The sequence below is a fragment of the Acomys minous genome (assembly GCF_964271855.1).
Source record: "Acomys minous genome assembly, chromosome: 11".
In the NCBI taxonomy this organism is placed as follows: Eukaryota; Metazoa; Chordata; class Mammalia; order Rodentia; family Muridae; genus Acomys; species Acomys minous.
In genome coordinates, this window is record NC_140492.1 from 48,657,998 (window position 1) to 48,682,116 (window position 24,119).

Sequence of the window (24,119 nt, forward strand, 5' to 3'; positions counted from 1 at the left end):
CGTTGAGTCGATTTATACATTATAATTCATTATGATAACCCAAATTAAATGGCTTTATAAATTTCATTCAGGTTTTTGGAGTTTCCATCAGTGTTAATATTCATACAGAAACCTTTTTCAGTTGTATTATAGCGATTTTATAATTGAATTTCTAATGTTCTTTAGATATGGCTATGATAGGCCCCATTGCAGCACCCAGCACTAGCTTCAGCTAACCACTAACTCAACCCAAGCTAGCAACTCAGACTTACCAAGTACAATGGCCACCATCTGGGTGGCCTTCTTCTCTCGAAGTGGCACTGCACGAGGCTGCAGAGGCCCCAACTTCAGGGATGTGGATAACCTGCCATTGCTGAGTTTCCGAACCTCCAAGCTGAGCTTGGGTGCCATGGTGGGGCTCAAGGAGTTCCGGTTCCTCTCCAGCCGGCCCGCCCCTCCCGCTCCTTCTGGGAAGCCCGGGTGCCTCAAGGCGGTGTCCTGGCAGATGCTGTAATAGCGCTTTAGCTCTCCGTGTGTCTGGCCGGGTGAGAGGGGCTGCAGGTGTGACAAGAGAGGGTCCTGGCATTTCTGGGGGTATTGTTTGTCTTCTATGTGCTCCTGCAAGGGAAAGATGATGAAAAGAAAAAGGAGGAAAGCTTCCTTGTGTACAACCTACAGGGGGAGTGGTGGGCCTGTAGGAAGTTACAGAAATGAAATCCACTTCTGATTTTACAACTGATAAAGCAGCTACCAGGTAGAACAGGCCATCGGTGCAGCAAGCCACGGAGGAAGGCACCCCAGCAGGGTAGGCTGGCCTTTCTGAATTAGAAAGACCTGGCTACAGCAATTAATATATTCAGTGTCATCACAGGAACCTGAAGTGTGGAAAACCCTGCAAGACAAAGGCTTTGAGATCTTAAATAAATTACAGTAACATGTACTTATGAGATGTAAAGGCCTTAGATACTCGGTTGATTCACAAGAGGGGGTGTGTGTTTGTAAGTGGGAGCATAAATGAAATAAGACTGGTCGCAAATTGATACACGATGAAGCTAGCTCATGGTGAGTCTGGACTTGTTTCATCTTTTCATTAAATTTTTTTTAAAAAATTAATTTTTCTTTGTTTTAAGATTGGGTGTTGGGCTGGAGAGATGGCTCAGAGGTTAAGATCACTGACTGCTCTTCCAGAGGTCCTGAGTTCAATTCCCAGCAACCACATGGTGACTCACAACCATCTACAATGTGATCTAATGCCCTCTTCTGATGTGCACGCATACGTGCAGGAAGAGCTTTGTATATGTAATAAATAAATCTTGAAGAAAAAAAAAAAAAGACTGGGTGTCATGTAGCCCAGGCTGAATTTGCCATGACTTCTAATTCTCCTGCCTATACCTCCCAGATGCTTGGGGTTTTGGGTATGCACCACATTTTTATTTTTGAAAATTTAAATATCAAGATAAGAGGAAAAAAATAAAGAAAACTAAGATTTGCACCATAAATTTCCTATTTAGTAGCTGTTAGCCCTTGGGAAATGAACTATCTCTATACTTTAATTGTAAGATAGAAAACGCACTAGGAAAAACAGAATGTAATTTTTTTTTTCTGGTATTGTTGCCTGGAGAAAGGGGTTGATACGTATGATATGTTTGGCATTTGAACTTTCCATATTTGAAAGATCAGACACTTGTGCCAATAGGATTTTGTAACTCCTAGTACCGTAGTCATAAAAGCCAGCTGGTCTGCTTCAGGTAGTCCTCTCTCCAGGTAAGTTAGAAACTTTGATACTCGACCTGAACCCAGACAAGGAAACATTCACGTTATGAGCCTTTGGGTTGGAGACTTTAGAACGGTTGGTTTTTGTTTTGGTATGATTTCTTGATAATTAAGTATATTGTGTTACTCCAATCTACACTGAGGACAATCTTTATGATAAAGCTGGCACCTATTATCTACAAACCACGATATTTAGCTTCTAGCGTGTTACTTCTGGTCGGAGGGTTGGGCAGTAGATCTTGGGGAGGGCTTATGGAACTGCAGATCACCCTGCTTCCGTGACACTAACGTGGATATCTGTCCTACAAGAGGAAAGCGATTCTCCCAAGATTTCATGCTGGTGATGGTGTTTTTCAGTTTGCTCTGTGAATCCTCAGCCCTACCTCCATAGCGGATGTGTGTGAAACACTGATTCCTCTGTGGCTGGCTGGCTGGCAGGGAGACGTCTACTCCCAGATGGCAGGACAGAACCTAATTCTTCACACTCCTGGCAACGCAGCTTCGTGGCTTTCCAATTCCTCCTGGGAAGTCAGCACTCCGCCTTCAGCCTTGGCATCTCCTCAGACCACGGATCTGCCGTGTTGATTCTAAACGGCTTATCTATCTGTTCTCATTTACATCAAGAGTCTCTGATTGCTACATCAGGCCCTCGTACGGAGTTGTTAATTAATTACAGAGAGCCTGGACAAGACTCAGCTCTTCATCATTACCAGCTTTTGAAGTCTAATTCCTAACGTGAGCTCTGGAAGGAGAACCCTGGTCTTGTATTTGACGTCTCTAGGCTCTTTTCTGTGCCCTGCTAGCTAGGTATGCCAAAGGTTGCCCTGAATCCGAAAAGGCGGGGCTTAGGGTGACCTTGAGATTGTCATGGCTTTGTACGCAGTCAGTAACAATCAGGACACGTGAAAGTTTTATTTCTCGGCTCTTCCCACGTGTCTATTGCATTGACCTCCTATTCCTTCTCCTGCTGGTGGCTCTAGACTGCATCCGCCCACCGCATCCGGAAGTCATCAACTCCAGTCATTGAGACCTATCCTACTAGTCCCATAGTTTCTGAATGTTAAAGTCCCAATCTGAGACTTCCATCACAAAGCCTCTGGGATCTTGGCATATATCACAAATACATGTGTGGGATCAGTGAGGAATTCTACTTTGTCGTAGGAGTGAAATCAAGACAAACCAGCATCTTAGAGAAAGATGTCTCACTTTCCCATAATCCAAGACATGCCTACTTACCATTTGTCCCGTGGCATCTGACAGAAATCTGGCCCTTATTGAAAACTGCCGAATGGGATGTAGCCGCAGACAGGAAGACTGGGGTAAGTTGAAGGAGAAACAATCAGTTGTGGGTTAATCTCTACAAAAATGAACCATGTCGTACGTAATTATGTGGCAAAATGGTACTTGCAGTACACTATACTGTATCCTAAGCCTTAGGTCATGATCTCCTATTTCATGAGGACTATTGTGCTTTTCTATGCAAGTCCTAGGACTGTGTCGTTGCGAGTCTAATCTCCACACGAGTCATCAGAGATTGAGCTAGATACCCAAACTGGTTCTCCCTTTAAGACTAAACTCAGTTCTTTCTCTCTCCAGGAAGTCCTTTCTTGGGTACATTAGTCATTTTCTTAACTGCTGTTACACTTCATATTTGGGTACTCCATTGCTTTCACTTTATAGTTGGAAAACATCCTAATCAGTTCAGACTTATTCATTCATTATTAGGTGAAGGTGAGGTTTATTTTCATGTCCAAATTCCAAGCCCCGTAAAGGACAATGGCTGTATGATATAATGTGTCTTTTGTTAGTTGGTTGGAAGGGACTGGTATTCATGACAGGGAACCCACCATATGCCAGGCAGCGATGTGAGCAAAATCTAATACTAAAGGTCCGGACTTTCTCTGTAGAGCCTAGGAAGACCCATCATCCAAGCTGGTTTGTACCTTGACACAGGGACAAATCAGGAAGATGGGCATCAGTGGCTGCTCCTCGGAGTGAGTGGTTTGAGGAGAGAAAGCAGTGTATGGCACAACAGTCATAGCGAGATGCTACCCTGCCCCCATCCCAATTCAGTAAGCTCAGACCTTGTGGGCTATCTGAACTGCTGCAGGTGGTAAGCTCTAAAGAGAAGTCAACAATTTAGAAAGTGTACTATCAGCTTACCAAGTAAGGTGAGCTCATGGGAGACCCAGGACTCTCTCAATATTGCATTTCCTACCCTTAGAGCACAGACAATGCCAGCTGAGTAGAAGATGCTGTGATGAAATCAGTCTCCTAAGTGTGGATTCTGGCACCATCCGCACAGATGGGGCACATGACTGGGGGCTGAGGGTTGCTGTGTCTTCCCCTGGTTCCTGCCAGGTGCTCACCTGCTGAGGGAAGCCGGGCCTGATGCTGATGCACTGGCTGTTCTGTCGAGTGAGGATCCGTTTCCTTCTCCTTTGCCTCAGCACCATGTAGATCCTGGCATAGACCAGGACAGTCACCCCAAAGGGAACGTAGAAGGACACCACTGAAGAGTAGATGACAAAGTCAGGGTTGGAGATGGAGCAGATGGTGGGATCCCCTGTGGGTAGGAGAAGGGGAGAAGGCAATACAACTGTCCTCAGTGTGGAGCACTGAGCGTGAGTCCATATGACACGGTGTGGATGGGAACGTTTGGTCTCAGGCACCTATGTTGTCAGTGCCCTGCAGGAAGAAAGGATGAAAGCTAATTCATCTTTGCACTTCTTGCAGTTGACTTCAACAGAGTTTACTCATGATTATATTCCAGACACTGATCTGAACAGAAGTTGTGGAAATGAATAAGACGCAGCGTCTGCCCTTGAAGGAACAAACAGTCTAGCTAGACAGGTGATCTCCTCCATGCAAATAGTCAGTTGTAACTCAGAGGAATGTAGTCTGGGAAGCTAAGGAGGGGCACAGAACAGGAGAGGAGAGGCTTCTGGGAGGATGCCACACCCAAGGAAGAGTCTGCTGGTGTGGAGGCATGAACAGATGGTTAAATACCATGAAAAAAAAAGTGGGCGGGGGCATCTTTTGAATCCAGGATGTGGGGCAGGTGGTAGAGGACTAGAGGTTTTCCAGGAACACCCAGCACTGGTTAGGATGGAAAGAGCTTGGAAGGAGGATGTGACCTCAAAAGGGTCCTTGTCCCCTGGGTGGTAGAGATGGCTCAGGGGTTAGAAGCATTTGCTGCTCTTGCAGAGGACTCTGGTTCATTTTTCAGCACTCACATGACAGCTCAACAAGCACTTGGAACTCCAGTTCCTGGAGATTGAACACTTTTTTTTTTCTGACCTCCCTGGGTACCAGATACACACTATATGCATATATACTTGCTGGTACTCACGCATACACATAAAATGAAAACTAATAAGTGTTTAAAACACGAAGAGTTCTTGCCCCTAATTTATGGCCCAGAGTGCTCCTTTGGCTTCTCTTTGGGAAGCCCTGTGGTCTTAATTTCTTCACTTGAGATGTTGAGATTCATCCAGTGCCCAGGATAAGGCCAGAGATTTGCTCTATCTTGAATCAGAAAAGGGAAGCAAGCTAACATCTGACAGGCAACAGGCTGAGGATTTTATACACATGATCTTACCCAACCATAATGGGAGTGGGCATTACTGCCTCTATGCTTAGACACACAGTCCTGAGAGCTTCATGAAGTGGCCTAGGGCAATGCGGCCTAGAAGACACCTTTCTCTAACCAGTCTAGACCCCAAATCCACCCACCTTCTGTATATTTTGACTTTCTACCTCCTTCTGCTCCTGGACAGGGTACTTCTGTGCCTCACCCCACATGGTAGGCAAGAGCTGTTGGCACACCCGGTCCAGACTTCACAGAAGAGTGGGAACTCGGGCCCAAATCTGGCCTTGGGAGATGTGGCCTGAGACGTGAGATGGCAGAAAGCGCAGTGGCCACTTGGGGCCCTAGTTCTGATCCTTTGTCTTCTGAAACAGGTTGAGGACAGACAGTCCTTGGGTGTGAGGCAAGGACCTGCTGCTTGCTAGTTGAGTGACCTTATTAACTGAGGTCCTCAGCTTTTAGTTTCATTATCCACAGAAGGATAAAAATGTTTCGTGCGTAATAGCTATGAGAAATAGTGAAGGTAAGTGATTGCTATGATGATTATCATTTTGTTATAGCGTTGTTATTGACCTCTTCTGAGTTTTCTGGACTTAAGATAGGACTGAAATAGAAGTTTGCAGAAAGATTTGCAGGGAGCAATATTTATGGAGAAGGGAAGGGAGAAACAGTTAAGAATGAAAGCAAAAATAGACAGTGTGTCCAGCACCCAGGGAGGCGATTCAGTGACAGCATGGGCCCAGAATCCTCACAGGCCTCTCCCAAATCCTCTCCTGCTGTTGGAGATGGCATGAAATTGATACTATCTCACCAGAGCTTGCCTCAGCATTCCCTTATCAAACAGTACATACGGCCCTGAACAGTGAACACCAAACCGGCATCTGCTGTTCTGGGGACAATGAGGTTGGGGGCAGGAATGGGGTGGCAGCTGGTGGGCCTTCACAGTCCCTAGGGAGCCATGTAGTCATGAGCACTGAAGCCATTGAAGTCAGCTCGCCTGCTGTCACTGGCTGGCCCAGATCTCGGTGCCACCTGTGGTGAGGAGGAATCTCAGCATGTGCTGGTAAGAAGGGGCCAGAGGACTTACTTTCCTAAGGTTTAGCTTGCTGCCAGCCTTGTGAACTGAGTGCTCCTCATTTGTCCCAGTATATGCTTTCGGTCTCTCCCTTTCTCTGCCCTCCTTGGTACTGAGGGACTAACTTCCATAAATGAACTTCTTTTGAAATAACAGAGTCAAAAGAAGGTATAGTAGGCTTCTAGACACACCCCCTCACACACAATACACACAAACACACACACACACACACACACACACACACACACACACACTCCCCCCCCCCCCCCGCCCCCGTTTGTCTACTTATTACAAGCAACATCTTACAGGGATATTAGTGTTTGCTTCAGGGCAGGGGATGGGTGCCCTGGCAACCCAGGGTAGAAGGCAGACTGACATAGATAGAAGGCTGTATGTATCTCATTACACCTTATGAATGTTTTATCATGTGCAAGCATTTATTTTTCCATTAAAAACATTGCAACTGTATGAAAGAGAGAGACTGAAGATGGAGCCAGCAGCTATTTCAGGGTCCTCGACCACAATGGGCCTCGTTTACAATCGCTGATCTTGCTTTGTCACCCCTTCCTACTGCCCCCGCCCCTGCCCCCACCTGCTGAAGGCAACGGCTGTCCACACTCTGATCAAGCTCTGCAGCCTCCTCCAGAATCCCTCCTGCCACGCTATGTGGTCTCAGGTCTGCACAGCAGGGAGGGAGACACTGGAGTCAGAGACGGATGAGTGCTGTGGGAGGCCATCCAGTCTGCATGGCAGTGGGAGGCCTCGTACAACGGAGTCCCAAATGCTTCTCTACTGAGTCCTCACGAGGTGGTTTGGGCAGCCGAGGCTCCCTCGGGAGACCTTGGTACCTTTGTCTGATGATTGATCTGAGACAGTATCGTATGAGAGCACGGTGCTTACCGAATGGATATGTGGATGAAGGAAAAAAAAATAAGGAAAATGTACAAATGGGCATTTAATCTAGATATCCAAGGACTCACTGGCTGCAGGATACTGGGGGAAGGCCAGATAGGCATAAGGGATTTTTAATACACTAAAATTAGAAGAAAAGGGGGCAGGGCACGGGGCAAAAGGGAAAGACATACCTACTCACTCAGCCTTATGGAGCACATGCTATACTCAGAGTTCCTATGCTGGGCAACAAGACACTAAAGAGAGCACCGAGAGGATGGCTCAAAGGGTTAAGTGCTTGCTGTACACTCACAGGGGTGGGGATTTGGATCCCTGGCATGCATGCACAAAGACAGGTGTGCCTGTAACCCCAGTACTTGGGATGGGAGTGGCAGTGGGGGTAGGTGTGGGGGTAGGAGTCGGCAGGGACAGAAGACTACCCGAGACTTTCTGTGCAGCTGGTCTAGCCAAGTCAGAGAGCTCCAAATTTACTGAGAGATCCTGTCTTAGAAACTAAGACGGAAAGCAAAACAGGAAGACCCTGAATTAAACTTCTGCCCTTTATCACACGTGTAGCATACACACGTGTGTACAAGCACACACACCACACACACACACACACACACACACACACACACACACACACACACACACACACGACAAAGAAAAAAGAAGGGGTACCAAACCGCTGCGACAAGGAGCGTCTTAGAGGTCTCTTTGAGCTAGGCTGAGAACTTGAGCACCACAGTCACATGAATGACAAGGTCGAGAGAAGGTTGACTTGAAAGACTGGTGAACTTTAGACTTGTTGAAGAATTTGACCTCGTGTCGATTCCAAAGATGGAGATGCCGATGAGTCTGATTTTAGGATGAGTCACTCTCCTTCAAACAGTGTGCTTTTATTCTTCTTTTTATCTTTTTGAGCAACCAAGTGCCCCCCCCCCTTCCCAGCTCCAAGGCTCTGAAAGCCAGGTGACATTTCTATTGCTAAAATCAAATAAATAGCTCTCTTCTTTTTTTTTTCCCCCTAAAGGAATTGATAAGATTTTCTTAACTTTAAGTCCCTTACCCAGAAGAATTCTTAAATCGTATCACTAGCTATTGCTTATTCATTCTAGAACTCTCCTTAAAAAAAAAATCACACAATGGGTATCTGATTTAACAGAACTTCGAATACTGTTTTTCTTATCTGTGAAATGAAAAACTGAGCTCATTCAGAGACCTTTACCGTTGCCCTCTTGCTCCAACATATACCTTCCTCTGCATCACTATGGCCTGTTAATTTGCTGATTAACTAGACTGCTGGGTCTCCGGTGGAGCTGGGGCAATATTGGTCAGTCAGGCCCTGCAGCCCTGGAATTTCTCCTACCCAAGATCCTACATCCTGTTGCTCCCTTTTCAAAGAAAAGGAGCAGTGCCAAGTTCAAAGCAGCTGAAGTTCAGCTTGCCTCTGTGGCCTCCAATGGTTCAGCCTTACATGAAAGCCTCTTGTTAAATTTCTTCAAGCCCAGCTCTAGTCGCGAAGAGTCACTTGTATTGAGATTTTGAGTGAACTTGTCCATGGGGAAGTTGCTGGAGGGGCCAAGTGGTGGTTTGAACGAGAAAGGCCACCATATTTGAGTGCTTGGTCAGCAGGAAGTGACACTATCTGAAAGGATTAGGAGGTGTGGCCTTGTTGGAGGAAGTGTGTCGCTGAGGGTTGGCTCTGATCCCTCCCCCCCTCCCACCTCCCCACCATGATCATAATGGACTAGACTAGATCTCTGAAACTGTAAGCAAGTCCCAATGAAATGCTTTCCTTTATAAGAGCTGCTATGGCCATGGCGTCTCTCCACAGCAATAGAGCACTGACCCAAATAGGTCACATGCATCAGGGTAAAGAAGATGCATCATGAGGGTCAGACACCAACAATGAATTCTTTATGCCTGAGCTCTGCTCATGAATTCCTTGAACTGTGAGCTCCCCTATGACCTCCCAGAGAACTGCCACTGCTTACATCTTCCTTGGAGCAGATGTTTTCTTGCAAGTGAAGACACAGAAAACTTTCCATTACATGATCACAACAAGGACACCAGCTAATACCTACTGGGCCCTTGTAATGGACCTTGCATTTGACACAATAGGAGAATAATTGGTGGTTTTAGTGCAGCGTTGCTAAGAAACTTAAAAATGAGAGAAAGCCTGGCTTGGTGGTAGAGCATAGAAAGCTCAGCTACTCAGGAGGCTAAGACAGGAGGAATATAAATTCAAGGCCTTCCTGGGCAATTCAAAGACAAGCAAAATGACCTCCAAACATTAAAAAAGAACCATATTAAAAAAGAAAACCCCAAACAATCATAAAATACAAAGTAAGAGAGACCCTGAGAGAAGCAGTAAGGAGTTTCTTCTGCTATATACATGCTAGGTCACAAGTCTTTTTTTTTTTCCTTCTTTCTATTCTTATTTTTTTCTTCTCATTTTGAAAATCTTGGGATGATTTTCCTGGGTTTTGTTTCTAGAACAATGATGATGTCACTGGTGTCAACATGTTGCAATTAGCTCATCACTCTTAACTTGCGATGTTGACATTAGCTGAGAACTCTGTCTGCTGTCAGAGCTGGAAATGGTTTCAGCTATTCTTAGGATGTGTGTGTGTGTGTGTGTGTGTGTGTGTATGTGTGTGTGTGTGTGTGCCTGTGAGAGGGAGTAGGACCACCTCTGCCAGCATCCCAGAGTGTGTTCCCAGGGGAGCCAGGCTCAGCCTGGGGAACTACAGTCATCCCACAGGTGACATGTGCTGGGGGCCAGCAGGTAAGCAGTGCCTTGGGCAAGCAGTGGTACTCAGTTCCCATATGAGAGTCCCACTTACAGGGCATTTGCACACAGAATTGGGGTATTGTGTTGGCTTAGCTATCTGACTAACCCACCGGGCACATCTAACTCTGAGCACAAAAGATATTTTAGTTTCATATACGGACGGTAAGACGCACTTCCCCCCCACCCCAAAGTGGGGGGAAACTAGGGTGTGCCTTATGGTCCAATTGCTGTTTTCACTGTTTTTCTTGTTTTACTGCCCTAAAAACTGGGTGTGTCTTATGGTTAAGTGCGTCTTATGGTCCACAAAAATGATACTTCCTATAGCCATTTCAATGGACAATGCTTTGTGGTCTACGCATGCGCTCCTGGGTATAAAGTGCAACTCAGTTAAAATAACAACAAAGTAACAAATAATGAAGCGTAAGATGATAACAAATGAAATTTTATGAATATTCTGAGTTAACCAGGAAAACATTTGTTGATAATGTGGTTTCTTAACCTTTAATGTATATGACAAACATGACTGGCCCCAAGTAGAGAAGGTAGCATGTGCTCTGATACATTTGCAAATGTTACCTGGATTGAATCCCTGTTAAGTAGCAGAAGCCCCTATAAAGGATGCAGAGTAGAGCTAGAGAATGTGTAGGGTAAGAGCCGTGAGCTAACAAATAAGAAGTGTTTGTGGACCAGAGAGATGGCTTGGCTCTCCCAGAGGACCCCGATTCTTTTCCCATCACCCATGTCTTTAACTCCAGTTCCAGGGTGCCCTGCACCCTCTTCTAACCTTTGTGGGCATCACGCATGTACATGGTTCAAAGGCCAGACATACATGCAGGCAGAACACTCATGTTTTTAATTAAATTAAATGTTTTTAAATTAAATATAAAAAAATTTATTTTCTAAACATTTTTTTCTAGATTTCTTATTTTTTTTTCCATTTGAAATGGTCCATTCAATTTCTACTATGTTTTAGTCTAAAAGTTCACTCTGAAAAATCCTCTACATCCCATAGAAGGACACATGCAGTCTGATATAACTCTGAACAGTAATGAGAAGGATATGTTGCTGTCTCATACATTATGAAGTTCACATAGACCAGGTAACTTCAGAGATGAATTTTGGGGGCTTCTCTTTTTGTAGTAGGTAGGAAGCCATTTGTAAACATAAATGTTGAAAAGTTTGTAACAAAATATGCTGCTTGAATATACACTTGAAGTTCGTTGTTCCTTTTTGCATTGCTGTCTTCAACTCATCAGTGAGGGAGCTGAGCTTAGACGAGCCCAGTAACTTGTTCAAGGAGACACAACTGGTAACTAGGTCAAGTAGGTTCAGACCTAGCGAGTTCTGATTCTGGAGTCTCTGTCTGCCTTCCACAGGAAGCTCAGACTTCTAAAATCATTGTCGCGGACACAATGTCTGGAATCTGACTGAATTTTTACATAACAATATTTCAATAATTCTCAAAGTCTAGAACCTAGTAGGAATTGAACAAGCCAGTCAAGACGGACAAAATAAGAAATCTACACGACATTAGAACACTACTCATTCAGGTTTTTTTCTTAACAAATACTCTTTTTATACATTTTCTTTTAAATTAAAAAATATTTTTAAGGTGATGGAGAAATGGCTCAGAGGGTAAGAACACTGGCTCATCTTCCAAAGGCCTGAGTTCAAATCCCAGGAGACACATGGTGGCTCATAACTATCTGTAATGAGATCTGGTGTCCTCTTTTAGCCTACTGACTCACATGCAGTACAGAATACTGTATAAATAATAAATAAATACATCTTTAAAGATTTTGATATTGTAATTACAACATTTCTCCCTTCCCTTTCCTGTTGTTATACATTCTTTTTGATATTTCTTCTATTTTTTGAGGTTATAATTATAGAAATTTCTCTTCCCTTTCCTGTTATTGTGCATTTTCAATAGCTTTCATTCAACATATGGATTTCCTGAGGCTAAAAGATGGATAATAAAATGGGTAAATGTGGATTGGATTGATTTCATTTGGTTAAAATCCAAATCATCTCAAATTCAGACATTGTTCATCCATCCACCCGTCTGTCCATCCGTCCATCCATCCATCCAGAAGCTATGCCGTATGTCATCTATCATATCCACAATTTTGTATATCAAAAATAAAAAATATATTTCAAAACTAGTTCTCAAATGTCAGAAATGATTCTTACTGGAGAATAACTTATTCCAGGCTTTAGAATGTGTTACTTTGCATTGTAAGTTTGTCCTGAATAGTTATCTTTCATTAGAAATCCTGCTTGAATTATTAACATAGTTTTATGTTTTAACTGTTATATTTCTTGCAGTGAGCACAATGACATTTCTTTCAAAAGAAGGATAAGACAGACTTTTCATGAGCTGGGTCAAAAGTATAACGGTGAGGTTTTACTCTATATTTAATTTATACCCAACAAAGGCCAAAGCTTTGCAGTCTACAGCATCCCTGCTTGATTATACTTAATAGGGATGGAAATACTGGAGTGGGTACCACTCACAGACAGACACTGAGGGATGATATGAACCTTATGAGTTCGGGAAGTGAAACCGTTTTACCTGTTGTGTTGAAACCAAAGAGGAGAGGGCAGGACACGGCAAACGCCAGCACCCACACGGCTGTAATCATGAGTGCCACACGCCGACAGGAGCTCTGCCCAGTGCCATGCTGATAGTGAACTGGCATGACCACCGCTGTGTACCTGTAAATGAGTAAGGACGGGGTGAGGCAGGATGTGAACACCTGTGAGAGAGTTTACTACAGGGTGACTGACATGGAAACATATGGCAAGAGAAAAGTTACTTAGTCAAGAAAGTTAAGAAGAGTGTTTGATTACAGAAGTCAGAGCAGAAAGAATGTCAGGGCTGGATGAGGAGAAGTGCTACGGAATGCTGTCGCCTGGCCATGACAGGGCCATGACATTCATTAACTTACTGCACTAGACCTTAAAAGGCCAAGCCAACAGAGTTAGTCAACATTCCGGTAGGAAGCATTGGGGTTCAGAGAGTTACGAGAAGGGGAAGGGGGAAAAGGGGGAGAGGAGAGGAGGAGAGAGAGAGAGAGAGAGAGAGAGAGAGAGAGAGAGAGAGAGAGAGAGAGAGAGAAGAGAGGAAAGATCATGAAAGTAGGGGAAGAAGTGGGTTTTGGGGTGTGGGGGCAGTGGGAGGCATGAGCTGGGGGTGGGTGTAGTCAAGATGCGATGCATACATGTATGAAATTGCCAAAAATAAGTAAACGATATTTCAGAGAAGGAAAAATGTTTGAGTAAAAATAGCAGAAAAGCTAAGAGAGGTGAAGAACTCATTTGAGGATGAGAGAGGGAGAAAGAGTCAACAGAGCAGCATCAAGTTCAGGGCAGGCTTCTTCTTGATCCCCAGTGCAATCCACAAGCCACCCTCAGCTCAGAGGCCCTACACTCCGACGACTCTGGTGTGGGTCTGTGAACCTTCACGTCCTTCCACAGTTTTCCAGACAGCATCAGTACTGTGTCCAAGTGAGATGCTCTCTCCTCTCTGCTTGTATGTGAATATGTATTCTACTCACAGAGCCATAAGCATGCCAGCTAAGAGGGGTTTGGAAAACAGAGTGAGTATCCAATGGGAGCTAATTTTGGAATCCAGTTTGCATGCACATGGTACGTTAGTCTTTTCCGTGCCTGTGACAAACATCCGAGAGAAACAACTTAAGAGGAGAACGGATTCTTTTGGCTCACAATTTTAGAGATTGGGTGGCTCCATTACTTTCGGAGTTCGACGAGGACGAACGCTAAAGTGGGAAGAGGAGTCTGTTCATCTCAAGCATCCGGCAAGAAGAGAGGAGACCCAGGCAGGAGCCAGGGCCAGAAAATACCCTTCAAAGACATTTTCCTAATGACCTACTTCCTCGGAGTAGGCTCCAATTTCCACAGTTCCATTACCTCTTAATAGTCAATTCATATTCTTTGTCTGTCAGTGGACTGCACCAGTGACCATGCCAGATCCTTCGAGATCTACTCATCTCAGAATGTACACACACATACACCCAGAATAGTGATTACTAATCTCACAGGTAGCTCCCAATCTAATTAAACTGATAATCAAGACTGGCCATGCCACATAGTCAAAGTCTACCCCTCACTTTCTTTGGCTAGTGTATTTTCTTTGGTCACCTCCCAGACACATTTCCACTGCTTGTTGGATTTCCCTAGACAAACTCAAGATGCTAAAAACTGATCCTGGATCCCCACATCTTTTCACCCAGCTCTACTTTTTTCCCTCTTCAAGAAGTCCAGACACAACACTCAGACTTTTCCACTGGCTTTTGACCTTTCCATATCACTTACTTAATTACTCATTTTACTTTTCATTCAGTGTTTATTCAGCTGCTGCTGAGACATAACTATATTTATATCTATATCTATATCTATATCTATCTATCTATCTATCTATCTATCTATCTATCTATCTATCTATATCATATAGCCTGCTGCTCTATGCAGGCTCCATCTTCATTCTGGATAGATAGAGACCCAAGAAAGTGACATTGACTCTATCCTCATTGACCTTAGAGTTCAGAAAAGGAGATGAACAATAAAAATTCAAACAAACATGTTAACATAATAGGAAAAATACCATGAAAGATATGTGTTGGGTGATGTGCTGGAGAATAACCCATACAAGTGTGTGCTCTCAGAGGGACTCAGCTGTTCTAGGCAGAAAAGCAAGAGATGCTTTGAATGATCTAGTGTGATCCTTTCTGCACTTAGCCTAAGCCCTCCTATGATCTAGTATCTAGGGGGGTCTTCTGCCATCAGATTGTTTATGCCAGTTTCGTGATGTCTTCCTTACCTCCATAGCTAAAAACTCTGAGTCAGAAGAGGTCCAGGGTTTCTATAGTGTGTAATCCTTTCCCATTGCATGTGGGATGGACCGGTGGGTATAACGTGACATCCCTCTGATTAGACTACTAATCCATGGGCTCTGTTAATCGGAAGGGAAATTGTTCTGGGCAAGCCTGACCTTATCAGGCGAACCTTGAAAGGGACTCAGTTGTTCCTAAAGTCAGAGAGCTTCAAAGTATGACAGTTATCCTGCCTCGAAGATCAAACTGCCCTAGTGTGATCTTTGGCACAGAATAGCTAAAGGCCTATAGAAACCTGGCTGACATTTTGCAAGCTAGTGAGGAGCACAGTTCTCCAGCTATGAGAACCTGAACCCGCCCCTGCCCCCCCCACACCCCCCACAACCTCAGTGTATGAGGAGGACTACTCTAAGGTCCAGAGAAGAACAAAATCCAGCCCACACCTCGGGCTCCGTCTTGGAAACCAAGACCATGAGTACCATGTGCAGTGTTCGGACTTAACACGAACTGTGAGGTTAAAATGGTTGTGGTTTCTATTGCTAAATCTGTGCTAATTTGTTCTGCCACAGCAGAAAATAAGTATACTGTCATTGGCTCCTCTTTTACTGGCAAAACTTTATTTTCTTCGGCATAAGCTCAGCTTCCTTTGCTAACACGGTCTTCCGTTGACTCCTGGCATGTACTCATGGCTACAGCCAAACTGGCCCAGTAGTGGATGTTTTCCCATAGTCTCAGCCCAGGAATTCAGTCATGTCTCCTTATCATCCAAGCTCAGCTCTTGGGGAGCCTCTTTTGGGCCTCTCCAGTTAGATACTTTGAACTTGGAGTACACCAGTGGCTCTGACATACTGAGTGCAGGAGTCGCCACTGAGCTTGCCTCACCTATGGGGAGAGATAGCCACTCGGTTTAGGTCACCAAACGGCTCAAAACATCTAATGGCTCAGCAGTCCCCCTAGGCCCATGTACAAAACAAATAAGAAGCTATTGTCTGTCTCAGTGGCCATGAGAGAATGATCTAACCCTAGCTAGGCTCAAGGGATCTAAGATTTGGGTCTAAATGTAGATTAACAATTTTTTGTTTTTTCAGTTTCCAGGGAACTACGATGCCAGATTTAGGGTAGCAGCCTCCTTACTCTGTCTTGTGCACCTCAAAGCTTGGGCTGAGTGAGAAAGAGTTGGTCAGTGTTCCCTGTTCCTCCTGTGTGTGTCCATCGCTTGTGCCCACCCCCGCCCCTTACGTAGCGAATTTTCCAGAGTTAGAGTCTGTGTTCCTGACAGAAGAGCTTAAAGACTATTGTGAGTTTTGAGATGAAAGCTAGTGGCTTCCTTCTGAAGAGGGAGAAACAGGGTTCTTGGTTTAGTGAAGTCTTGTTACGAGTCCCTGTCAATTCCAAGGGAGGCCATGGCAGGCCTGCTGCTTTCTCCTGGAGCACATAGTACACAGCATGGTTTACCTGCTGATCCTCCAGGCCTATAGCTCTCAGGACTTTCCTTCTGGGGCTCCTGATCAAATGTGGTCACTAGAGCATCGCTTAGTGGTGATCCCAGGTGCCTTTGGGGAGGGTCTGGGACTTAAGTCCTGCCGCTGTCATGGGCAAACAGCTACAGTTAGCCGAAGGCCAGGGGTGGAGGGGTCTGGGAGGTGGAGGGTTGGGGGGATGGGGGTTGGGGGGATGGGGGAGGAAAAGATGTCACCACCTTCTCTGGCTCAGACTTGAGGTAGGCAAAGTCCTTTTTTTATTATATAAATTGTATTATAAAAATTGCAAATAAACAAAAACATCACACACCCAAAACTTAAGGGGAAACGTGTCCTTAGAAATAAAAGAACCCATTCTTGCTATATATTCAATGACGTGCTAACAAACAGCTAACATCTGGCCTTACACACACACACACACACACACACACACACACACACACACACACACACGTTTGTAACATTCATCAGTTTCTGTGGTGTAAACACTCCCGCCATTGCTCAAGTCAAACCACCCTGAAAGGTTCGACAACCAACTTGGAAAAAGTCCTAGGATACCATCAATTGGGCTTTCACCAGCTCGGTTCTGGCACACTAGTGTGAGTTGCCTGCTGTCTTTTGTTTTGTTTTGTTTTTTTGAGACAGGGTTTCTCTGTGTAACAGAACCCTGGCTGTCCTGAAACTCGCTCTGTAGTCCAGGCTGGTCTCAAACTCATGGAGATCTGCCTGCCTCTGCCTCCCAAGGTCTGGGATTAAAGGCTTGCGCACCATCACTGCCCGCCTCGTGTGCTGTCTTAAACATGCTTTAATACTCATCAGCTGCTTGAAGCTCATTATTCCAACGAGCTGGAGAGTATTCGGAACATGGCTCTGTGAAGAGAGGAATCAGAGCTTCAGGCAAGTCAGGGTGGACTCACAGTTTCGCAGTCCTTAGCTTGGCTATCTCCAGCACCAGTGCCCCATTCTCCCAAGTGCACGCGAGCAGGGAAGCCAGGGTTTGGGGGTTTGAAAGTCGGAGACCAGTGTGGATGCTCGGAACTCAATTTCCCCATGTAGCTTGATTCTGTTAATTGCCAGTGTGTTGGGGTGTTGGGGGGGTGTGAGGGTGTACTGTTAAAATCCACATTCCCAGGCTATTCCTTTTGTGGTTTTGCTGAGGTACTTCTAAAGTAAAACCCAGAAATGAGTTTTTTTTTTTTTTTTTTTTTTTTTAACATCTAATGTATCTTATTAGACAAGTCTGAGAAAATCTGCGTTAGGGAGAATTTCTGTCAAAGCTTCTTGCTCACTTGGATAAGAAATGAGAGACAAGACTAGTCTTCCACTGTCGGGCTACACTTTCTTTGCTGCTTCTTAACCGATCAAGCCGTTAGAATAAATGAGACCCCACAGCATGTCGTAGGTGGGTGGCTCAGACCTCGAGGCTGTTCCAGAATCTACCAGTGGAGGGCACCAAAATGCAACAAGAACTTAGCAGGCTCCGCCGGGGTGAGAAGTTCACGACTCACCTGGGGGCTCTCCAGGCTCTGTGGGGAGGCAGAGAGGGAAAAACCGCCCCCCTCGGTTCCTGGAGCCCGGTGAGGACTTGGCGTTCCCACCCAGGGAGACTGTTTCAGCCTCTGGTTTCCTCTCCTAGCGATCGCTGAAGGCTAACCAGAGGCAAGCAGAGGCCGGAGCACCCGGAAGGGCCTGGCCTGGCATGTGTGGAAAAGGAAGCCCGGCTAAGGCCACCTCCCTTGTCACACTCCCATCTTTGCGTTTCAGCGTCCTAGCTCTCTAGGCCCGGTCTCCTGTGGAACACTCAGCTGTCCCGAAGGCAGGCAATGAGCACTGTGGTAAAAGCCGTGGGGCTTGGCACTGACTCGGGTCCGAAATCCAGTTCTGCAGCTTGACAGTGGGCAACGGCTTGAGTTTTCCCTGCCCATCAGGACTGTTCACAGCTATTGAGTGAGATCACATTTATGAAGGGTTTTTTTTTTTGTACAATTTAAAATTCGAAAGGCTGCTCTTATTGTTATTACAGTCATTATTGTGCTAGCCTAAGAGATCCGTGATTGTTCGCGGCTGTGTGGTTTTAGGGTTTACGACTGCATTCTCTTCTTCCTGATTGTCAGGCAGGGCACATTAAATTTATCTTTCAGACAAAGGTTGAGCACTTTCTCCTGTTGGCCGCTGTTGAAGGGCCGAGGTAGTGTTGATGTCTCTGCTACACAGAGACAGGGATCCAACAGCTTGGCTGGCCTAAGGGCTCTTTGCTGTAAGGCTTAGGTATTGAACTTGGCAGTGCGGCTTCACAGCTAGGGGCCCAGAAGGAGACTCCACGTTTGCTGTAGGAGAAATTTACTGGACAGGCTGGCTTGGTGGTGCAAGCCCATAATGTCAGCGTTCAGGGGGCAAAGCTGGAAGCAGGGGCACCCCGAATTTGATGGTAGCCTGAGCTATGTAACAATCCTGGAGATGCCCCTCTGTGGTAGAGTGTAAGCCTAGCATTTTCAAAGCAGTAGGTTCCTGTGTCTCGGGAGAAGAAGATGCCAATCGATTTTTGCTATCATTCATCTGTCGTCACCTAATAGCTTTGTGATTGTAGCCTCGTGTGTGTGTGTGTGTGTGTGTGTGTGTGTGTGTGTGTGTACATATGTACCTACTTTACTAGACAGTTGATGCTGTTTTGTTACCCCTAGGCTCATGCAAATTAGGATAACCCTGGGCATGGAGGACATAAGAAATTCCACTTCTAGAGATTGGTTGCTGGCGTGACCTAAGTTCCCTTTCTCGGTGCCCTTCCTTAGCTTTTGTCAATGTGAGGCCTGTGTAGCGATTTGGAGAGTACTCATAGGTAGCTGGAAGGTCAGGGTCTAGTTTGGGACCTGTGGTGAAGAGCAGCAAGGCCTTCAACACACCCGGAGCACCGTCTGATTTTCGGTCTACCCCGCTGATGGTTTTAGGGTCTTAATATCATGGCTGTCCAGCAGAAGCAATCACTATCCTCCAGTGGAGGTGCCTCGTCTTGAGGGCTGCAGGAAAGAAGCTCCTGGCCCCGGTGGGAGGGCCTGACTCTAACTCCCCGCCTGGGTTTAATGAGCCCAGAGCTCGGAGGCCTGCTTTTCACCACCTTTTATTTGGTCAGACAGGGGGCTCAATAAATCTTTAGTTCTGTGGACTCCCCTGGTGGAGTTGTTGAAGGAGAAAGCTTTTTGCAAATGACTGGAAAGCCCTTTGCAAATATAAAGTGCTTATTTAGATGCAAACTAAAAAATCCAAGGTGCCTGTGACTCATCCGGTACCTATTGTGCTCCCAGCAAAGGCTCCGAGGCTTGCTTGTGTGATGGGTGCCATTTGAGAGCCACTTAAAGAACTCTCTGGTGAATGAATTTGGTTGCATTATTCCCGGGCTCCTCTCAGAGGACTCTAATTTTCACCGCTTTGGTCATGTCCTCCTTTTCTGACACGTTCTCAGCGGCCTCCTTGAGTTAGCACTGACCCAGGATGCGATGGGAGGGGACTGGCCTGCTGGGAAGGCGCAGGAGCCCTGGGGTGGGGGGCACGTGATCAGAGGACTTCCCATTCTAATCTTTAAAAAGGAAAAGGGCGGCTTTAATCCAAGCATCCAGAGCCAAGCCTAAGAATCTAGCGACAATAGTATTTATTACTTGCTTTCAAAATCGCTTTTATCATTTCCTTCTCTCTCCCCCCACTACCCCCCCTCACCCCACCCCCTATCTCTTACCACCCTGCTATTGCGGTCCAGGGCTTCATGTCCAAAAAAAAAGTACTGAACCGTTTTGGTCAAGTTTGTCAGGCTGATGGCTGGCATTGTGTGAAGCCCAAAGGTCTGTGTGAAAGACTGCATTTCTAATGAACTGACCAGCGCTCTGGCATCACATGAACAGATCTTAATGCCGTGTATCGCACAGTGCTGGTAAGGAGAGTGGAGACAGTTTTTCTGAGGCCTGGTTTCATTCCTAGAATGGGGGCGGGGAGCCCTGTTTTGAGGTTTGCTGAGGACAGCTCTCCCTTCAGCTTTTAGGTCAGCTGAGCATTCTTGGGGGCTTCCCTATATGAGACAGAAGGCAATTCAAAGTTAGTTCTTACCAGTTGGGGTTTTAAGTGGTGAAAGGTGAAGTGTGTGTTAACATGGCTGTAGCCAGCAAAATGATGCCCTTTTGCCAGTTAGAGGATGGTCAGGCGGCCTGGCAGGCAAACTGCAAAAGGACACCCTCCTCTGACCAGCTCAGTCAAATGAAGCATTAGCTGCATTCTGTCCCCACCAGCCTCTTCTTAAAGGCCTATGCTTCTTGGCCTTATTCATCAACCTCTGTGTGTGTGAATGTGTATGTTGAACAAATATGGCCCTCCTCAGCCTCTGTATGTGAGTAAGGTGTGTGTGTGTGTGTGTGTGATATATAGGTGCTCTCTCATGGGGATAGAGAGGAGGGTCAGGAGCTGGGAGAGGAGGGAAGGGCAGTTCCAGTTTCTCTCCAGAACTCTGTCTGCTCTTCTTCATTTTGTCAGTGCTAGTAGGTAACTCAGCTCCATGCTGGAGCCCACAGCAACCTGAGTTTTCTCAGAGACCTCCTCTCGGGTGCAGCCGGGCACTGGACTTCGCTGCAGAGAAGAATTTCAGGCTGGGTCAGTCAGTAGGAAGCAGTGTGGGAGTTTATCAGGAAAACGTAGTAACAGGTTTAAGTCCAGATATTAGGGGGAAGAGAGATTTAGGAAAAGAGCAGTAGACACCTAAGAGGTGGGAGTGGACCTCTTAAGAGATACATTTAAATACGTTAATAGGATTTTGGTGGCTTCTGAAGTTACACTGTTTAAAGATTTTAAAAGCATCACTCCCCTTCCTCTTTTGATAAATGGAGCCATAGAGTGGATTCAGGGCCACACTAAAGAGGAGTACAGGCTGATAAGATAAGGTCTTAGACGTGGTTAATATTCATATTCATCATCCTGGCTGGTCAACCTCAGACTCATGATCCATCTGCCTCGGCCCCTTCAGCATGCATCACTACAGCTAGCAACGTAAGTAGTGTGAAGGAGGAAAAACAAAGCAAAACAAAACAACCCCCCCCCCAAAAAAATGGAATAAAGGGGTGGGGGCGGGGGAGGTGTAAGTAGGGAAAGAGGAAGAGAAGCCAGGGCAGAGGAGTGGTGTGAAGAGGGAATATTAACAGTCAGGGTGTTTACAAAATGCGGATGGCTGTTCTTGCTCGTCAGCTTGACTATGTCTGGAATGAACTGCAATCTAAAAATAGAGGGCACCCCTATGAAGGAGTTTTGCTTGATTTGAAACAGGAAGATCAACCTTGAGCAGGAACACTTGCCTTTAACCTGGGCCTACACCTTCTCCCAGAATCTTAGGTATGGAAGAGGGAAGGAAGCTTTTGCTCTTCGCCTGCTTGCTCTCACCTTGCTATCTCCAGAAAACTATGACTAATACAAAAAAACCATATGGAAATCTACTATTTTATAAGCTTCATATACATATCTGCATATATATGTAAGTATACATATCTATTTATCTCTATATATACATACATATATAATTGGAGGTTTAATTGGAGTTACCCTACAGAAAGGATAATTTATCTTATAAGCCATAGGTGTAGGATATTTCCTTTGAGCTGTTGGTCAAGAGTGCCCTGGACTCCCTAACAATATATGCTTTGCCCTTTCTCTTGGTTAGCCTCTAAAACTTGATGGTAAGACCCTATTGCTAAAGACTATACTTTTGGCCATAGAGTGGAGATGTCAAGTTGGTACACCAGGAAATGTTCTTCCTGCTAGCTATGTCAGCTGCTGGGGATGGAGGTGGGCAGGGAGGGGGTCATCAGCATTCTTACCTAGCTGTGAACCTTGTGAAGTGCAATACTGTGGCAAGATGTGCTCGTGGATGCAATAGTGGTGCACATGTAATGGGAGTAACCAATGTTTTCTAATTAATTTGAGGCCTTCTCTACAAGAGGAAAATGAATGCCTAGTAGTGTAAACCTGGCAACAATGGACGGGGGTGGGGTGGGGGGGGCTCACAGGCCCTAAGGGTAAATCTACTAATATTATTCTGTTAAATAGACACAGTGTCACACTTTTCTCTAAATTCATATTTTTATATTCATAGATTAGTGTGGTCTTTACATCTTGACAGAGAAGCTTCTTTGTGCAGTGGATGCAGTTAATTCAGAAGCTCGTAATTGGTCAAAGGGCAGAGAAAATCAGTACAAATGGGATATCAATATTCTCTTCTCTCAACACTAAGGCTCAGGTATCATTACAGAAGAAAGGGCAGAAAGGTTATAAGAGTCAGATGTCAGAGAGGACTGGAGTGAGCTGGTGTCTTCTGGACATGAAAACTGGTACACTTATGAAGTCACAGCAACCGTGTTTATCAACGCAAGGCCTGCACAAGATCAAGCCCAGTCAACATTCTAACATGGAAGGAAGGGGCTCATGATCCCCCATCCCTAACTGAGGAGTGATTGACTTGATGGCTTCTGGGGAGAACGAGTTGGTTTTCTTAAAGGATATGGTCATTCCAGTGGATGGCCCCACACCACCTAGTATGTGTGCAGCACAAACTGGGCTTACAGGGTTATTAAAAAGGAAAGAAAGAAAAAAGGATATGAAGCTGGGAAGGGATAAGGAAGTAAGGAATGGCTCTGGGAGGTAGGTGGACGGGCAGGAATGAATATGATCAAAACATAGTGGAAGGAGTCCTGAAATAATAAAAATATTGTATTAAAGTATTTCGTGGTCAACTCAGATGGGTTAAGGATCACTTAGGAGACATACCCTTGGGCACGCCTGTGAAGGTGTTTCCAGGGAGGTTTAACTAAAGAGGAAAGACTTACCTTGAATGTGGGCTGTGCCATCCCCATGAACGGGGGTACTACTGGACTGAATAAAAAGGGGGAAACAAGCGGAAATCAGCTGAAGACCAGTGTCGTGTCTTCTTACTTCCTAATTGCGTGAGTGATGTGACTAGCCGCCTCCCGCTCCTGCCATAGTGCCTGCTCGGATGTGATAGACTGTACCCTCAGATCGTGAACTGGACAAATCCTTCCTGATGTTGTTCTTGCTGATGTTATTTTGCCATAGCAACAAGAGAAGTTACTAATACAATACGTTAGAGGGGGTCAAAGGGATGCTTATAATAATAAGTTACAGGGGAGCTAAATGCATCTTGACAGCAAACAGACTTATGATCTTGCTTATATATTCTCAGTAATTTACAGGTTTACATCTGGGAGGGAATAAGGTTAACTCAAAGGTCTTTGGTTTTAAGCATAGTTTATTATTACTTTAGCATTATTTGAAATAGCACTATAAAAAAAGAATATTATTAACTCTAGGTAGGTGTGCTGGTTTTTTTTTTTTTTTTTTTTTTTTTTTTTTTGGTCAACGTGACACAAACTTAGACAAATCTGGGGAGAAGGAATCTTAAGTGAGAAAATGTTTCCATGAGTTTGGCCTGTAGGGAAAGCTGTGGGGTTATTGTCTTGTACAGTGATTGATGTGGGAGGATCCAGCTCATGTGAAGGGTGCTACCCTGGGCTGGTGAACCTGGACGCTGTAAGAGAGAGAGCAGGTTGGGAGGGCTGCTGAGCCTGGATGCTGTAAGATGTGGGTGGTGCCACCCTGAGCTGGTGAGCCTGGATGCTCTAAGAAAGCAGGTTGGGAG

At 45.3% G+C, this 24,119-nt stretch overlaps 1 protein-coding gene across 1 annotated transcript in view; it reads right to left on the reverse strand.

The window, feature by feature from the left end:
• Nucleotides 1-24,119, reverse strand: part of DRD3 (dopamine receptor D3) — a 66,802-nt gene that overhangs the window by 2,058 nt on the left and 40,625 nt on the right. The window contains exons 4-7 of the mRNA XM_084801997.1: nucleotides 12,680-12,822; nucleotides 4,122-4,318; nucleotides 2,989-3,066; nucleotides 252-597 (exon numbers count right to left, since the gene is read on the reverse strand). Of these exons, the coding sequence (XP_084658123.1) occupies nucleotides 252-597; nucleotides 2,989-3,066; nucleotides 4,122-4,318; nucleotides 12,680-12,822 (764 nt within the window). The remainder of the gene's footprint in view (nucleotides 1-251; nucleotides 598-2,988; nucleotides 3,067-4,121; nucleotides 4,319-12,679; nucleotides 12,823-24,119) is intronic.